We start from the raw sequence: 16324 nt of genomic DNA on the forward strand, positions 1-16324 counted from the left end.
GTGGGACAGAGCCCCAGGAGGGGTAGGAAGTCAGGGAAAGGGCCTGGTCAACACGCACAGAAAGGCCACGGTCCTGGGAGATTTCTCGCTCCCATTCTTGAATCTGGCATGGCCTCCCTTTTCTCAGGGTTTCCTCGTGCTGCCCTCTGCCCCTAGAGGCTGGTTTCCAGAGCTGAGGCAACTGAGTGAACTGCCAGGGAAAGACCGTGGGGAACAGGTAAGGAAGCACCAAGAGAGCAGAACAAAGAAAGGAGGTGGCTGGACTTGGCTCAGGATGGGACCAAGTAGTGGGAGAGAGAAGAGGCTGCGGAGATATGGGGTATGTAGGTGAGGAGACAGTGATCAGGGAGCTTACTGCCCAAAGGCAGGATGGGTCTGCTTAGAATGGACACATGGAGCAGGCAGCAGAGAAGGCAGGAGGGGTTAATGACGTTTCCTTTATAGAAGGAGGATCCAGGGTGGCACCTCCTCTTCCTTAACTCCTCTCCTTCAGGCTCCCTGTTCCTGAGTTACCACAACCCACCCCCTCCAGAGCCCAGAACAGCCAATCCGCCTCCATTCCTCCCAGGGCTCCCCCTCCCCACTTCCTGACTCCCCATTTCCCTGGCCCAGCTCCCAGTAGCTTCCCCCAGGCTCTTGGCCCTGTTCCTACCCACTCCCAACTGCCCCAAGTCCTCCCCCAGCCTCAAGTCAGCCAGCCCCCAGCACAGAAAGACTTGCTCTCCTAGAAACCCAGATGCACCCAAAGTCAGTCCATCCTAGGGAATCCCCACCTGGCTCCCTCTTTTGGCCCCACCTTGCCCTTGAGAACACAGTCGCTCCTGGAATATCTAGTAATTTTTTATTTCTCATTCCCCACGGGACATGGAGAAGGTGGAGGATGCACTGTGTATAGAGGGAAACTAGAGTACTGAGAAACGGGAACCCAGCGCCTGAGGTGGGGAGAGTGCCTGGGGAGGAGGAGGTAGTGGTGGGAGAAGGCAGCCAAATGATTCCCTTGGTTTGGTTCTGGACAGGAGAGAACTCAGCAAAGAGGTCTTGGGGGTGGACTCTCGAGATAAGGAAGTAAAGGGTACAGAAGTAGGGGCAATCTCTGCCCACTCAATGCTATGGCCACTCCTTTCCCCAGGATATCCCCAGGAAAGAGAATGCAGTCAGCGGTCCCTTTCCTTTCCCAGAGGCACATCACCTGCCCCTACCCCCATTCCTCTACCCACTCTCTGCCTTGTCACCTCCTGTCTCCCAGATCATATCCGCCAGAATGCTTCCTTCCCCCCTCCCTTCCTGCTCAGGTCACGAATACCTGCCCCGGTGCCCACCACTTCCTGACCTGCCCACCACTGCCAGACCTACCTCTTGCCCCACCACATGCCCTGACCCTGGTCCTAACTCTGGAGGGGGTTGGGGCTGTGGCTGCGGGAGTCAGACAAAGGACAGGAGGCCAGAAGGGGCAGGGGCAAGAGGAGCTATCACCAGAGGACTCTTACTGCCCCTTTCCAACCCCCCATCTGAGATGAGGACAAAGGGGGTGACTAAGCAGTGAGAGACAAAGGGCCTTAGAGTCACAGCAGCAGGGTGGGGGGGGGGTGTTGGCTGCAGGGAGAAGGCACAAAAGATGCAGTGTCCTAGGTAGCCCCCCAGGAGCCCTCACCCCCGTCCCAGCTCAAGTTGCCACCAGGGCTAAGCAGCCCAGACTCTATCCTGACTTCTCCCAGGTTGGATTAGGGCAAATAAACGCAGTCCCCACACCTCCCGGCATCGCCCTGCCCCCTCATCACGGTCACTGTGTTCCAACTACAGAGGGAGAGCAGGCTCAGGGAAAGGGTGCGGCGGGGGGGGGGGGGGGGGGGGAATGAGGGAGGCAGGGAGGGAGAGCCTCTGCCTGGCTGTGGGGGCTGCCCAGTCCACCCGGGTTCCAGTCAGTTCCCACAGCCAGGGATATGGCCCCACCCTTTGGTACGGTTCCCATTAGGTCAACTCCCAGGCTGGAAGTCTGGCTCTCCCCTCTTTCTTCACAGCTAAGAATTCCCTCTCTGCCACTTTCCTGGTGTCTGCCCCACCCTGCTGCACTGCTGGTGGGCTGTCTCAGGGACCCTGTCTGGGGGGGATCTGGGGACTGCCTCTTTCCGGGCTCAGAGTGGGAGGCATGTGCAAACTCAACGGGTGGCCCAGCTGGAGCTGGGCTTGGAAGCAGAGGGGAGCGAACAGGGACTAGCCTCCAAGGCTGCAAAACCCTTGGTCTCTTCCATACAGAACTGGGATCAGACTCCTGGTGGCACTGGGACTAAGGCAGGGTCAGAAAGACATGAGGGGAAGAGGACTTGACCCAGGATGGAAGTAGGGGATGAAACATCTCTAAGGGCGCTTCCCGGGTCTGTCATTCTGCAGCTTCTGGAAACCTGGCAGACATCAGGGTCTCCCAGAGGGGCCCTCCCTCCCGATCTGGGCTGAGGTGGCTCCTCTACACCCAGCAGCCGGCTCCAGTGCCGGTGGCCTTGGCGTCCTCCTCTTTCTTCGTTTTTGGTTTGGCGGGAGCTCTCAGACCCGCCCAGCCGCGCTTGGGCCCCGGTTCCCTAGCCCATTTGGGCCATCTGGTAATTAGCGGGCTTCCTCCGCTCCGAATCTTTTGGCAAAGCCTGGGGCTGTCCCGGGAGGACCGGGCTCCGCCGCCGCCACCGGGAGCGGGGCTCAGGCAGGAGGCGGGGAAGCACGCGGGCGAGCGAGCGCCGGGCCCCGCGGGAGCCGTAAGTTTCGCCGGCTCCCGCCTCGGCGAGCCAGTCACGAGCAGCGAGAAGAACCGCGCCCGGCCGCCGCTCCGAGAGCGAAAGCGCAGCCTAGGCGCAGCCCCCGGACGTTGTCGGCTCGCGGCGGCGGCGGCCCCGCCAGCTTCCGTGAGGGCGGCCCCGTGGTGCCAATAGGCGGGAAGCCGCAAGGAGGCGCGCAGGAGGCACTTCCGCCCGTTCTCCTTCCCGCAGTCCGCGGCGGGGCAAGATGGCGGCGCTGAGGGCTCTGCGCAGCCTCCGGGGCGTCGCGGCCCAGGCGCTGCGGCCCGGGCGCCGGCTGCCGGTTCAGGCCAGCAGGTGAGGTTCCGGGCGGCCCTCGACGCGTAGCCCCCGACGCCAGGGTCTCTCGGGTCTGGCGCCTCCGCGGGCCCTGTGACCCCCTAGGAAAGAATGACCCAGGCCTGTGACCCCTCGCCCAGGCCTGCTGTCCCGGGCTCCAGGATGCAGTGGCGCCCGCTCCGGCCGAGGGAGGAAAGAGGGGTGAAATCAGCTGAGGGGAGACCCTGCCCCTGAACGTTAGTGATAGTGTCACCTTCCCCTTGTGCCCTGCTGCTTCTCCCGAACCTCATCATGGGTGGCGTGCGGCTGGTGAAAAGTCTCCTTAGACGAGAAGAGGGAAGCACTCCTGTTGGAGTTAAAGGAGGAACATGAACCCAGACAACTCCCCCAACGCCCCCCCCCACCCCCGTTGGTCCCCAGGACATCATTTAGGTCTCACCCGGGCCGAGCCAAGGAGCCAGCATGCCCCTCTCCCGCGCCCCTGCACAGGCACCGCACACCTCTTAGTCTTCGGTTGACCTTGAACACACACCTTGCTTGCGTTCATATTCCCCAAGGTGGAAATACGAATGTGATGCGAAGTTGAAGGAGCTAGGATCCCCAGCCTTGCATGCACAGGGGCGATGGGTGCAGTGATTCCAAGAGTAAGTTGTTAGTAGGAATGGAACGTCTGGAGTTCCAGCTTGTTCTGCGAAAGCTACACTGTGTGCCAGGGGCTGGGCGTTGGAGAATCCGAGGGCCTTTCCCTGGGCCCACCTGAGAGTGCATGGGAACAGAGGAACCCAGCGCTGTTGAGGCCCTGTGTCTGGGATCTGTCTTTAACTCCCTAGAGGTGCTCGGCAATGGCAGCCAGATGCGGAATGGGCAGAGCAGTTTGGGGGAGCTGTCATGTACCCCACCAAAGAAACAGCCCACTGGAAGCCTCCGCCTTGGAATGGTGAGTTCCCAGAGCCCCTGTGCCAAGCTGATTTCTGAGTGCTCTTGAGCTCTGTCAAGGCCAGTTTGCGCCCTCGCCCTTTCTGCTGCTTTCACCAGCACTTTAACAAACACAGTAACACTGGTAATAGGGCGGATATTTATCAAATAGAGAAGGAAAGGAAGAACATCCCAGGAGAAAAAGAAAAAGAGTAGGTCCTAGTCAGCCCTTGGAGAGCCCTACCAGATTTATATTTTTAGCTTCGACTTTTCCCGGAGGTTCAATATATTTCCATCTTCCTTTGGTAGAAAAGGCTTTTCCCACTGGTACTCAAATGACATCTTCCAGACTGCGAAGCGTTTTGCCGCCATCAGAAGTAGCTCTTCCTTGTGACTTTTTGGTTTTGATCAGTGGTACCCACCTTCTCCTAATTTCTCAGGAATGAAACATTTTAGTTATCTTTGGCTCTTTTTTCTCTCTTGCCCTCCCTGTCTAAATCCAAGAAGTCACCAAACCATGCACATTTTTTTTATAATGTTACATATCAGATCATCTTTTCCTTTCTTGTTCAGATCTATTTTGTATTAGACCTTAATTATTCAGCGGTCTCTTCACTGGGTTCCTGCCCACTGATCTGGTCCCCCTCCAGCTGTGCAGAACAATGTAATCACCTTCATCTTCCCCAAACATTTTACCATGGCATTCATTCTCTTGCTCAGAAACCTTCAGAAGCACTTCCAGTTACTTTTCAAAAATCTTAACAGTAACAGTAGCCGAGTGTTTACCATGTGTCAAGTGTTTGGTGTGCGTTATTTTACTTAGTCATTGCAACTCCATGAGAGCGATACTAGTGTTATACCACTTTTGAAGAAATCATGGTGCAGGGAGATAAAAAACTTGATCAAGGACTCCTACATGGATTTGTACTCGGGTCTATGTGACTCCAAAGCCCATGGTGCAGAATTTTGGTTGAAAGGTTAAGCTCTGGTTTCAATTCTCTGCTCTCCCATTTACCAGTGAATAAAGTGCCTATTTCCTAGCATCACTGTAAGGATTAAATGGGATCATAACATGAATCATTTAGTGTAGTGCCTGGCACGTGGTAAGTCCTCTGTAAGTGTTGTTATTGATACTGATAATGGAACCACTACCCCCTACTGACTGCCAACACTCATCTTCTGCCTCTTGGTAGATAAGAGAGTTCCACAGATACTTCCTTGTTTCCAAGATTTCACCTTTGTTGATTCCATAGCCCGGGATGCTCTTCTGTCTACGTGTTTGAGTCATTCCCTGTATTTAAGAACCAGCTCATATGCTGCCTTCACGAAGTCTTCACAGTGTTCTTTTCTTCCTTTAAATACTTAACGGCTAAGCCATTTACTTGGTAACTTGTGAATTTGGCCTCTTACTCGTTCCTCACATGTACTTATTTCCCAAATTAAACTCTGTGCTTTTTGAGGGTAAACACTGCCATTCGGTAGTAGTAAGAATTAAGTATACATTTCCTGATTGGGTGGGCATTCATCAGATAGATTTGGAGGGCAGTGTATCATAGTGGTTAAGAATGTGGACTGTGGAGCTGAACAGGTTGAGATTGGTCCTGACTGCCAGTTGCTAGCTCTCTGAGAAGTCATTTATCCTCTCTGGCTTCAGTTTCACCAATAAAATAAGGATAATAATAGGACCCACTACTCATGTGGTTATTAGGGGAATTAAATGAATTAAAATCAGTGCTTAGGGTAGTGCTTGGCACATAATAAGGACTATATGAATGATGTTAGTAATATCTCTGGGTTTTGTTTTTTTTTACGATTTATTTATTTACTTGAGAGAGAGCACGTGTGCGTCCGGGCACAGGTGTGTGCTGCGGAAGGGGCAGAGGGAGAGGGGGAGAGAGAATCCTCAAGCAGACTTCCCGCTGAGCATGGAGCCTGACTCAGGCTCGATCCCAGGACCCTGAGATGGTGACCTGAGCTGAAATCAAGTCAGATGCTTCACCGACCGAGCCACCCAGGTGCCCCCAGTATTACCATCTTTAGAAAGGTACCTGGGAGACATGGAAAGAGTAAGGTTTGTGTGTGGTTCCTCTTGTCAAAAAATTTAGATCTTCCTCCCCTTTCTCCCGTGTAATGGTCTTCTTCCTGGTTATGTTGGCGATTAGGGAGTTAACAGGGTGTGGAATGGTGACACGGAAGATCTGTAGGGAGAGGCTAACCCCTTGCTGTCTCTTGGGGGTTCTCTAGGGAATTACCATTTGGCTCTGAACTCTTTCCCACTTCTCAGATGTGGACCCTCCGAAGGACACAATGGTGACAAACCTGACCCTGAACTTTGGGCCCCAGCACCCAGCAGCCCACGGTGTCCTGCGACTAGTGATGGAATTGAGTGGGGAGATGGTGCGCAAGTGTGACCCCCACATCGGCCTGCTGCACCGAGGCACTGAGAAGCTCATTGAATACAAGACCTATCTGCAGGTGTGGGGGCGAACAGGGGCCTGCTGACGGGACCTGGGGATGCCGTGGCCTGGGACTTTGCCAGTTTGCTGCCCTCCAAAGCCCCGGGGAGGAGGGCGTTGGGGACATAAGAACAGTCTTGGTTGGGGAGATGGAGGGATGTTCCAGGGGATGCGTGACTGAAATCCATCTAGATTTGGTTTATCCAGCAGAAATGCTTGGGAGCCAGAGCTACACCCCCAGCTTTTCTCCGGATGACTTTTGGCTGGCCCCTTTACCCTTTCTCTAGTGCCTCAGTTTCCCTGTTCTTATATCCTACTAGTACGTCAAAGCCGTTGTCTCTGGGGACAGGGGAAGAGGAAAGAGACGTAAGCTTCCTAGGATTAACAGCCGATTCTTGTATCATCCGGCTGTCTCAAATTTGTTTTCGAAACACTCAGTGAGTCAGAGTGACTGGGAGGGAGTTTGTGGCAGTGTGCCGTTTTTAGGAGAGCTCTGTGACCCAAGTGGTGCGGGTCAGATTGGAAGGAATTGGAGCTGGGACAGGCATCTGAAGTTTTTTCTTACTGTCATGAAGAAAGGTCTTGCTCACAGAAGGTGACGGGGGTAGGTTACAAGCAGCTGACTAGGACGTGCTGCCCCCAGAGAGTCCAGGCAGGGATGGTGCCTGGTCGCAGGGAGTATGGAGCTAAACCCTGTAGCATTAACCCACGTCACAGTGACATCAGGACAAGAACTGGCTGTCCCAAAGACGGGTGTCCTAGCCCCGCCTCCTTCCTGGAAGCTGAAGCGGGTTCAGCAGACGGCTTGACTAGCTTTCTTGGCATTCTAGGGAAAGAACCATTTCTCCCCGATCAGAAGCCAATCCAGTCCTTCTCGGGGCTCTGTCTTCTTTAAATCCTTCCTTCCCACCCAGTTAGTCCTAAGACTGGTTACCTTTCTCCTTCAGTATCTCAGAGAGGCACTCTTGTTTGAGACTGTTGTGGGCCGGAGGAGTGTGACCAGAGGTATGCTGGAGCAGCTCCTACCGGCCCGCAAGAACAGATTAAGCTTTCAGGAGTTTTGTGAGCCAGTTGTTAAACAGAGCCATTATTAAAAGTTAGATTATGTTAGCTCGCAATTTAGTAAATTATATCAAAAGGTAAGAAGTACTCAAAGCTCATCCCTTTCTTATTTTGCTTTGCTGTGCTCTGAGGTTATGTTATTGTATCTGCTTGGCAGAAATACCATACAGTGCCGCGCTACTCTACCTAGCACCGGGTTCAGTTACGTGGCTTACAACTGGCGCTGCGAAGTGGATTTTCACCATGGAAATTGGCACACACAACACATAGGCTTCCCTTCCACCCCTTCAGAGATCTGATTTTTAAGCATTTCCCAGCATGTACTACTGGGTATTGGATGCTGTCTTGCTTAGCTCCGGAGACTAGAAGGCTTTATGCAGCGCTAACTTCTGATGCCCATGGAGAGCAGTGCTTTTGGCAGGCTGTATGAGGGCTCCTGGCCTGTTAGGTGTGACCCAGGCTCTTCCCTTTTCCCAGGCCCTTCCATACTTTGACCGGCTAGACTATGTGTCCATGATGTGCAACGAACAGGCCTACTCACTGGCTGTGGAGAAGTTGCTCAATATCCAGCCTCCGCCCCGGGCTCAGTGGATCCGAGGTAAGCCCTTCACCTTCCCGTGGCCCTCCCCGGCCATTGCCCAGCTTAGGAGCATCGCACGCAAGCTTAGTATGCAGACCCCAGGCTCTGCCCACAACTGCTGTGTCAGCGTCGATTCTTGGCTCCTATGTCCTCTTCTTTTTTTTTTAAGATTTTATTTATTTATTTGACAGAGAGAGACACAGCGAGAGAGGGAACACGAGCGGGGGGAGTGGGAGAGGGGGAAGCAGGCTCCCCGCGGAGCAGGGAGCCCAACGCGGGGTTTGATCCCAGGACCCTGGGACCATGACCTGAGCCGAAGGCAGACGCTTAACCACTGAGCCACCCCGGCGCCCCCATCCTCTGCCTTCTTGTCTTCACCTGTCTACAGTGCTGTTTGGAGAAATCACGCGGCTTTTGAACCACATAATGGCTGTGACTACACATGCCCTGGACATTGGGGCCATGACCCCTTTCTTCTGGATGTTTGAAGAGAGGGAGAAGGTAAGAGAAGGGGGATAGGCTAGGCAAGGGGTGCAAGAAGTGGAGAAGCGTCTTTTTTTTTTTTTTAAAGATCTTATTTATTTATTTGAGAGAGAGAATGAGAGACAAGAGAGCACGAGAGGGAAGAGGGTCAGAGGGAGAAGCAGACTCCCTGCCGAGCAGGGAGCCCGATGTGGGACTCGATCCCGGGACTCCAGGATCATGACCTGAGCCGAAGGCAGTCGCTTAACCAACTGAGCCACCCAGGCGCCCGAAGTGGAGAAAGTTCTTGAAGGACAGACGAGATTTAAAGGAGAGAGAACATAGAACACTTAAAGGAAGAAGGTCTAATTAATTTGGGTTATGTTCTTTTTTTTTTTAAAGATTTTATTTATTTATTCGAGAGAAAGAATGAGAGAGAGAGAGAGAGAGCACATGAGAGGGGGGAAGGTCAGAGGGAGAAGCAGACTCCCCGCTGAGCAGGGAGCCCGATGCGGGACTCGATCCCGGGACGCCAGGATCATGACCTGAGCCGAAGGCAGTCGCTTAACCAACTGAGCCACCCAGGCGCCCTTGGATTCTATTCTTAAGGAACTCTGTGTCGTGAGGGGTTGGTCGGGCATCGGAAGGCAGGGGGCGGGGGAGTGGACCAGCATGTTGCTGGATTTGGGGCCCAGGACTTTGTCACTAATTCCCAGTGTGTCCTGTCAAGATGTTTGAATTCTACGAGCGCGTGTCCGGGGCTCGGATGCATGCTGCTTACGTCCGGCCAGGAGGTGTGCACCAGGTGAGCCAGCTCCCCTGCCTTCCCAAAGCTTCCAGCCCACGCCTGTATCCTCCATGGCCACTGGAGGGCAGCGCTGGCCGATGGAAACGCTGACCCTGAAGCCAGGGGGCAGGGAGGCTGCGCCCCGCTCACTGTCATTCTCCATTTGGCTCCTAGGACCTGCCCCTTGGGCTTCTGGATGACATTTATGAGTTTTCTAAGAATTTCTCTCTTCGGGTTGATGAGTTGGAAGAGGTAAGATAGGAGCCAGTGGGGAAAATCCCTCTTTTCCCCTCAAGAAAGGCTCGTGGGGTTTTAGTCCCTCGTAAAGAACCACAGAGGCATCTGAAGGGAGTTAGAAAGAGCGTTCACATCCAGTTTTCTTGATTAATAGATGCTGACCAACAATAGGATCTGGCGAAATCGGACAGTTGACATTGGGGTTGTGACGGCCGAAGACGCGCTTAACTATGGGTTTAGGTGAGAGAAATGTGACTTCTGCGCTCGGGTGAGGGGATTCCAGCCTAATACCTTGGCTTCAGGAAGGTGTGGCGCCATCCGTGCAGTGCTCTGAGATTAGACCCCGTGCCCAGAGTGTGTGTGTCTTGGGGGGCAGGGAGACCAAGGAAGAGGGTGCACCTCCATTCCTGGTTCATGGAAAGGGACCCTTGCTCCCGTCCCACTGCCCAGCGGCGTGATGCTCCGGGGCTCAGGCATCCAGTGGGACCTGCGGAAGGCCCAGCCCTATGACGTTTACGACCAGGTGGACTTCGATGTTCCTGTTGGCTCCCGGGGGGACTGCTACGATCGGTAAGGCCCAGACGTCTCAGCCCGGTTCCGGCTGTTTTTCCCTTTCTGACTCTTCTTCGCTTGGCTACTTTCTTTTTTTTTTTTTCTTTAAATGTTTTTATTGTTATGTTAATCCCCATACATTTACATCATGAGTTTTTGATGCAGTGTTCCGTGATGCATTGTGTGTGCATGACACCCGGTGCTCCCTGCAGGACGTGCGCTCCCCAACACCCGTCCCCGGGCTCACCCAGCCCCCGCCCCCCTCCCTCTAGAACCCTCACTGTTTCTCAGAGTCCATCGTCTCTCCTGGTTCGTCTCCCCTCCGACTTACTCCCTTTCGTTCTTCCCTCTTGGCTACTTTCTTTATTTCCGTGTTTTCCAGCAGCTACTGGAGCTCTTGTGTCTATTAAACTAGGTGGTTTTTCAAAGCCATTTCTTTTGCCCTCTCTTATGTGTCATCTCTTAGATGGCACTAGTTCGGGCTGCATTTTTATAGCTGAGAAAGCTGAGGTGTAAAAGTTAGAGACTGGCCTGGGATTATCCTGTTAGTGGTGGTTGAGACTAGAATCCTCCTGATCCAGTGCTCTTTCCACTGGATTCTAAGCTTCACATTCCATTCCTGTTTGCTGACCCTGAGTAAGATTGGCTTCTGTTTTCTTTTCAAGCCAATTTGACCCTCCCCCGTCCTATAGTCCAGGAAGTGTCTAAGAGGGTAACTGAAGAGGGGACTCCTACAGGCCATGGGCCAAGAAGATGAGGAGAGGACTTGGGGCAGGGGCCGGCACCAGAACCAGAAGACTAGAGCTTTTACCTGGGCGGCCAAGCCAGGCAGAGATGCCACACTGGGAGGAAAGAGGGTGGTAACAAGTCAGCCGGCCCTCTGGGCCGGCCAAGGGCGTCGTCACGCCTGATGCTCTGAACCTGCCTCATCCCCTTCAGGTACCTGTGTCGGGTGGAGGAGATGCGCCAGTCCCTTCGAATCATCGCTCAGTGTCTGAACAAGATGCCTCCCGGGGAGATCAAGGTTGATGATGCCAAAGTGTCTCCCCCTAAGCGAGCAGAGATGAAGGTTGGCTCTGGCGAGAGGGGTGGGGGGGAGGGGCCGGCAGCCAGGGATGAGTGTCCTTGGGTTGCACCCTACTTCTCGTGTTTCCTCTTTGAAAGAATTCACTGTAGGAGTCTTCACCTCCCATAGACTCCTCTTTTGCTCACAGTGTGGGTTTTAGTCTCCCCCAGGGGGGCAGGTTATTTCCTGTGCTGCGGGGAGGCCTGGGAGACATTTGGATCTGGCTCACTGCTGCTCCCTTTCTCCTCTTTCCAGACTTCCATGGAGTCATTGATCCATCACTTCAAGTTGTACACGGAGGGCTACCAAGTCCCTCCGGGGGCCACATACACTGCCATTGAGGCTCCTAAGGTGAGGAGAGTCAGGAAAGGAAGAGGCAGCCCAGGGCCCCGGGGGTGCTGGGGACAGGTGCGCAAATAGAGGCTTGGGCATCAGCGAGAGAGGGCACACGCGGGTGAGTAGAGAGGCTTCGTTGGCAGAGAAAAGTGTTGTTCCTGTTCACGAAGGCAGCCAACCTTCTTCCTCGGACAGGGAGAGTTTGGGGTGTACCTCGTGTCCGACGGCAGCAGCCGCCCTTACCGATGCAAGATCAAGGCTCCTGGCTTTGCCCACCTGGTAAGAAGCGACCCCCAGTGATTCTCACTCCACTGAATGAATCCGTCATTAGCCACCTTGGGTGAGATTTTGGTGAACTTCCCTTCCTCCTCGTCCTGCCCTGCTAATCTTGCCCAACACTATTGCTGTCTCCGTCTCTCCAGGCTGGTTTGGACAGGATGTCGAAGGGACACATGCTGGCGGATGTTGTTGCCATCATAGGTACGAGGCCTGTCGTGTGGCACAGATGCCGTAGACGAGGGAGTTTGGGACTCTAGCGGGGGCAGAAACCGAGCGCTTCCTGTTCAGCAGAGACTGTGGGCAGGGACTCCGATCCTCAGTCCGCTGGCCACGGTCGTGAGTGCTGGATTTTCGATAACACCGCTTTTTTTCTCCTCCCGCTGATCTCTTAGGTACCCAAGATATTGTGTTTGGAGAAGTGGACCGATGAGCTGGGGAAAGCGTTTGATCCCCCTGCCTGTCTGCTTCCTCCTCGGAGCCTGGCCGTCCCTGGACCGGGCCTGTGTGTGTGCGTGTGTGTGTGTGCGCACCCCCGTGAACACTCAGCCGTCAGGCTTTCTGTGCATGTACTAGAAAAGGAGAAATTATAATAAATTAGCCGCCTTCCGGCCCCTCTGCCCAAACCTCTGATAGGTTTTTCTCGGTATCTTACCGTCTTTGACCTTGTTGGAAAAGTTAAGAATGTGAATCAACCCTCCAGTTGTCCGTGAAACTCAGTTATCGCCAGTTTTTCCTGTTCATCGCTGCCCCCTTCTCTGACTCTTGGCCTGCCCACTTCTCCATTCCCCATTTCCTCCTTTCTTCTCGGTTCCCCTTGCCCAGACTTGGCTGCCTGCACAAATTGGTAGACCTCTCCAATCAAGACGGGGGTAAAATTGCATGTGGAAGGGAAAGGGCTGCGGTGGGGTCTCGGGGACTCTGAAGGGACAGTTTATTCCAGATGTATCTGAACATGGGGTGATGGCCGATTTAGCCTTTCTCCAGCACAGGCGTCGCCCGCCCGTCCCTCGGTGCCCGGGGCTTGCTCGCTGAGGACTGAGGCATGAGAGCCCAGATCTGACTCCCTTAGTTGGCCCTTCCGGGAGCCGCCCGGGCTCTGGTGCAGGAAAGGGAAGGGGCCAAAGCTGGGGGAAGGCGGGGCAGGAAGGGGGGAGCTCTGTGGTCAGGGAGCTGCTGAGCACAGCTGCGCAGTGGTGGCAAAGCGTCCGATCCCCGGCTCACGGCCCTTCATCCCCCGGCCCAAGATGATTCCAGCAGTGGGCTTGCTCTTACTCCTTTCGGTTGAACAAGCAGGTGAGAGGGTGTGGTGAGGGCTCAGGAGCCGGGCCCCAGGGTGGGAATCGAGGGCATGCGTCTGAGGGCCGAGGCAGGGGCAGATCTGGAAAGGACGACAGGTGAGCGCAGGGCTCGGGTGGACACCGAGACCTTGAGGCTGGTCCCTTCTGGTCCCCATCAGGGCACAAGAGTCCTAGTTCCTTCCTTTCGTGTCTCCTTACTTTTTCAGGATTGGTCATGGGGAAGGCTTCAGTTTGGCAGGGGAGAGAATGGTTGTATGACACAAAAAGCTGGGGAGAAGCTCCTTCTCCCATGATCAGCGTTTCCTGCGTGGTGCCTTTGGGCCAGTCCACTGGGAGCTGATCTCTAGCTGGGTAGTCCTATTCATCGAGCCCCTCTAGGAAGGCGGGAGCCCGTCCTTCGGCTTGGGAGTGAGGCAAGGATGGTCAAAGTAGACCTGTTTTCTGCCTCTGTGGGTCATCCCCTGCCTGGGCCACTCTGCCGACAGCTGCTATGGGGGTGGGGCGCAGCACTCGGTGCCCAGTTCTAGAGGCCCGAGCACCAGCCAAGAAATGGAGGCGGACACGCGACAGTCTCAGCAGCCCAAGACTCCAGTCTGTCACTCAATTTCTGAACTGTCACGTCTTGCTGGCTCTGGGCTGGCTGTGTGCGTGTGTGTTTTGACGAGGGTTCCAGCTGGGGGCTGGGGAGGAGGGGGTTCGTGAAACTTCAGGGAAATGGGAAATTGAAAGAGACCGGCCGGGGAGTCCAGCAGCCCAGCTGTGAGGTGGAGGGAAGGATCCCGTTGGTGCCAGCCTGCTGTCACCAGATGAGGACAGAGCGGGGGCACCGAGGCAGAAAGGTTAGGACACGAGCTCTGAAAGCAGAAAGCCTGGATTTGAGCGCCAGCCTTGTCACTTAGCCCTCTGGCCCTAAAGGAGTCACTTAGCTTTTCGGAGCCTGCGTTTCATCCTTGGTAAAATGGCGATAATGATGTCGTCCCCCCCCAACCCCCCAGCCGGTAGTTTTTCGATTTATGCAATACTGTACAAAAGAGCGTCATCGCACGTGCCCGTGAGCCGTTCAGATAGGGACTGAGGGCTTGACAGAGGCTGGTGCTCAGACCCTATTTGATTTTTTAAATTGCACAAAACTTCCTCTCTCTGTGGCCCAGAGTGAGTGAGTAACAGGGCAGAGTGCCCAGAGGCGGAATCCGGCTTGTGGTCATCCCCCCGGAGCCTGGGCAGAGACGCTCGCCCAGCCGTGCGCAGAGCCGTCGGGATCTATAAGGCCTAGGAAAGCAGATACCTGTTCTCCCCTTTTCAAGCCCCCCATAGCGGGCCGGAGAGTGATGAGCCTGAGGCTCAGATACGACCAATAACCGGGTAATTGCCTTCCCTCCCTGCCTCGGTTCACGTTCTTCCTGTCCAGCCCTCAGCCACAGGTCACAGGACTTCGCAGAGACACTCCTGTGGTTTCTTCAGTGAAATTTGTCACTGCATGGCCCTCACCCTACCCCTCTGGGCTGAGGTTTTGGGTCTTCGCCCAGTGAACAGAAATAAGTCCCTTGAGGGCTGTGAAGCGCTCAGTGGTGCCTGAGGGACCGACAGGGCGAAAACCAGAGGGCTTGGGGCCGCGGGGGGGGGCCCTGCGGGGGCTCCCTCTTGGGCTCTCAGCTCCTGTAAGCTCCATCAGAGCAGGCAGCAGAGCGCCCCCCACTTCCTGTCCCAGCCCAGCCCCAGGGTGAGGCAGAAGGGGGAAAGCTGAGAAAAATCGGCTCCAGGGAGGAAGAGCGAGTGTCTCTCCTGGGAGGCTCCCCACCAGGCCCCGGACCACCTGCCGGTCCTGTCCTCGGAGCGCTGGACCTTGCCTGATGCTCCTGACCCCGCGGGCACCCTCTGTCCCCTCAGCCGCACTGGGAGAGCCTCAGCTCTGCTACATCCTGGACGCCATCCTGTTTCTGTACGGTATCGTCCTCACCCTGCTCTACTGCAGACTTAAGGTGAGGTAGGGGAGGGGCTGGCGGGAGGCCTGGGAGGGCCCGGCTTGGCTTTGAGGAGAGGGACTGACAGGGGTCCCCCGCAAAGGTGGGAGGGATGGGGCTGGGCCGCTCACTTGGCCTTTACTGATTACCTCTCCCCCCACCCCCCACCGGCTCCAGATCCAGGTGCGGAAGGCAGCTATCGCCAGCTACGAGGTATGGCCCCTTCTGCGCCTGGGGGTCAAGGCTACAGACGCCAAGCTTCCCAGGTCCCCTGCCACTTCCCCCTACCCACCCCGCCGCCTAGCCAAGTCACAAGTGAAATACTCAGCCGGCGACAAGGGAGAGTGGGCAGTGACACTGAGTGCGTGAGGGTCGTACGCGGTGTGTGTGTGTGCGCATCGGCAGCCACGCGGGCAAACGGACGTTCATGCCCCGGAGCCCCCACGTGCCCTCTAGCCCGAGCGGCCAGCCAGCCCTGGCCACAGACCTCACCGGGTGGGGAAGAAGAGGCCGAGGGACCCCGCAGGAGGCGTGGGTGTCTAATGCCTTGTCCCTTTTGCCTCCGCAGAAATCAGATGGCATTTACACGGTGAGTGAACCTGCCCTTCCCCCCCCCCCGCCCCCCTCCCCCCCCCCCAGTGCTGGGAAGTCAGCAGAAGAGGGTGGGGTTTTGTGTGATCTTTGGAAGACATGGGGGTCTATGGGGGTGGGTGGGAGCCCTGTGATGGGCTCAAGCTCCTGACCATCCTCTGACCTCCACCTCCAGGGCCTGAGCACCCGGAACCAGGAGACTTATGAGACCCTAAAGCATGAGAAACCACCCCAGTAACTTTAGAACAGATGCCCTTGGCCACCTCCTTCCCCTTCTGGTTCTCCTCCTGGCCCTCAGGTCGGCGTCTCCTTTGCCTCCCGTTAAAGCCAGCGGGCCACCTCTTTAATGACGCTATGTCCCCCATTACCGCGCACCCAGTGGTTCTTCCACCCCACGAAGACCTCCGTTCAGATGCTAATCATTAATGTTTATATTCTAATCTCACCGCCTTTCCCCACCCTTCTCTTTCCCGTCTCCCACTCCCACTCAACAATGGAAAGAGTACCACCAATAAAGCCGCCGCAGCCTGGACTCTATTCATTTACCATATATTTATTCAGCCCCTACTAGGCGCTAGGCTGGGGACCGAAGATGCTGTTTTGAGTAACCAGCCCCCGACCGCACAGAGCTCATAGTCTGGTGGACGTCGGGGCGAGGTTGCTCGCTCGAGGGGTGAAAG

At 55.5% G+C, this 16324-nt stretch overlaps 2 protein-coding genes across 3 annotated transcripts; both read left to right on the top strand.

Annotated features, from left to right (window-relative positions):
* The first annotated feature begins 14 nt into the window (after positions 1-14).
* NDUFS2 (NADH:ubiquinone oxidoreductase core subunit S2) lies at positions 15-12417 on the top strand. Of its 2 annotated transcripts, none has more exons than XM_027610899.1 (14): positions 15-217; positions 3893-3999; positions 6262-6452; positions 7973-8093; positions 8464-8576; positions 9268-9342; positions 9499-9576; positions 9716-9801; positions 10012-10131; positions 11053-11182; positions 11435-11530; positions 11711-11794; positions 11938-11995; positions 12187-12411. In XM_027610899.1, the coding sequence occupies exons 2-14, from the start codon at positions 3951-3953 to the stop codon at positions 12222-12224; spliced, it is 1239 nt and encodes a 412-aa protein (XP_027466700.1). In that variant the 5' UTR covers positions 15-217; positions 3893-3950; the 3' UTR covers positions 12225-12411. The 2 variants fall into 2 exon arrangements, with proteins under 2 accessions (XP_027466700.1, XP_027466699.2); XM_027610898.2 differs by lacking the exon at positions 15-217 and adding an exon at positions 2980-3080 and having other exon boundaries at positions 12187-12417.
* Positions 12418-12664: 247 nt separating this feature from the next.
* Positions 12665-16181, top strand: FCER1G (Fc fragment of IgE receptor Ig). The gene is made up of 5 exons (XM_027611746.2): positions 12665-13087; positions 14980-15071; positions 15231-15266; positions 15622-15642; positions 15820-16181. Exons 1-5 carry the CDS (start codon positions 13039-13041, stop codon positions 15880-15882), a joined length of 261 nt encoding a protein of 86 aa, XP_027467547.1. The 5' UTR covers positions 12665-13038; the 3' UTR covers positions 15883-16181.
* The last annotated feature ends 143 nt before the right edge of the window (positions 16182-16324 follow it).

The sequence above is a fragment of the Zalophus californianus genome, chromosome 10 (assembly GCF_009762305.2).
Source record: "Zalophus californianus isolate mZalCal1 chromosome 10, mZalCal1.pri.v2, whole genome shotgun sequence".
Classification (NCBI taxonomy): domain Eukaryota; kingdom Metazoa; phylum Chordata; class Mammalia; order Carnivora; family Otariidae; genus Zalophus; species Zalophus californianus.

Coding starts and splice junctions, on each gene's coding strand:
- NDUFS2 (XM_027610898.2), top strand. CDS start 2,992: ATGGCGGCGCTGAGGGCTCTGCGCAGCCTCCGGGGCGTCGCGGCCCAG. Junction 8,577..9,267: donor TGTTTGAAGAGAGGGAGAAG/GTAAGAGAAGGG, acceptor TGTCCTGTCAAG/ATGTTTGAATTCTACGAGCG. Junction 11,996..12,186: donor GGATGTTGTTGCCATCATAG/GTACGAGGCCTG, acceptor CTGATCTCTTAG/GTACCCAAGATATTGTGTTT.
- FCER1G (XM_027611746.2), top strand. CDS start 13,039: ATGATTCCAGCAGTGGGCTTGCTCTTACTCCTTTCGGTTGAACAAGCA. Junction 13,088..14,979: donor CCTTTCGGTTGAACAAGCAG/GTGAGAGGGTGT, acceptor CTGTCCCCTCAG/CCGCACTGGGAGAGCCTCAG. Junction 15,267..15,621: donor CAGCTATCGCCAGCTACGAG/GTATGGCCCCTT, acceptor TTGCCTCCGCAG/AAATCAGATGGCATTTACAC.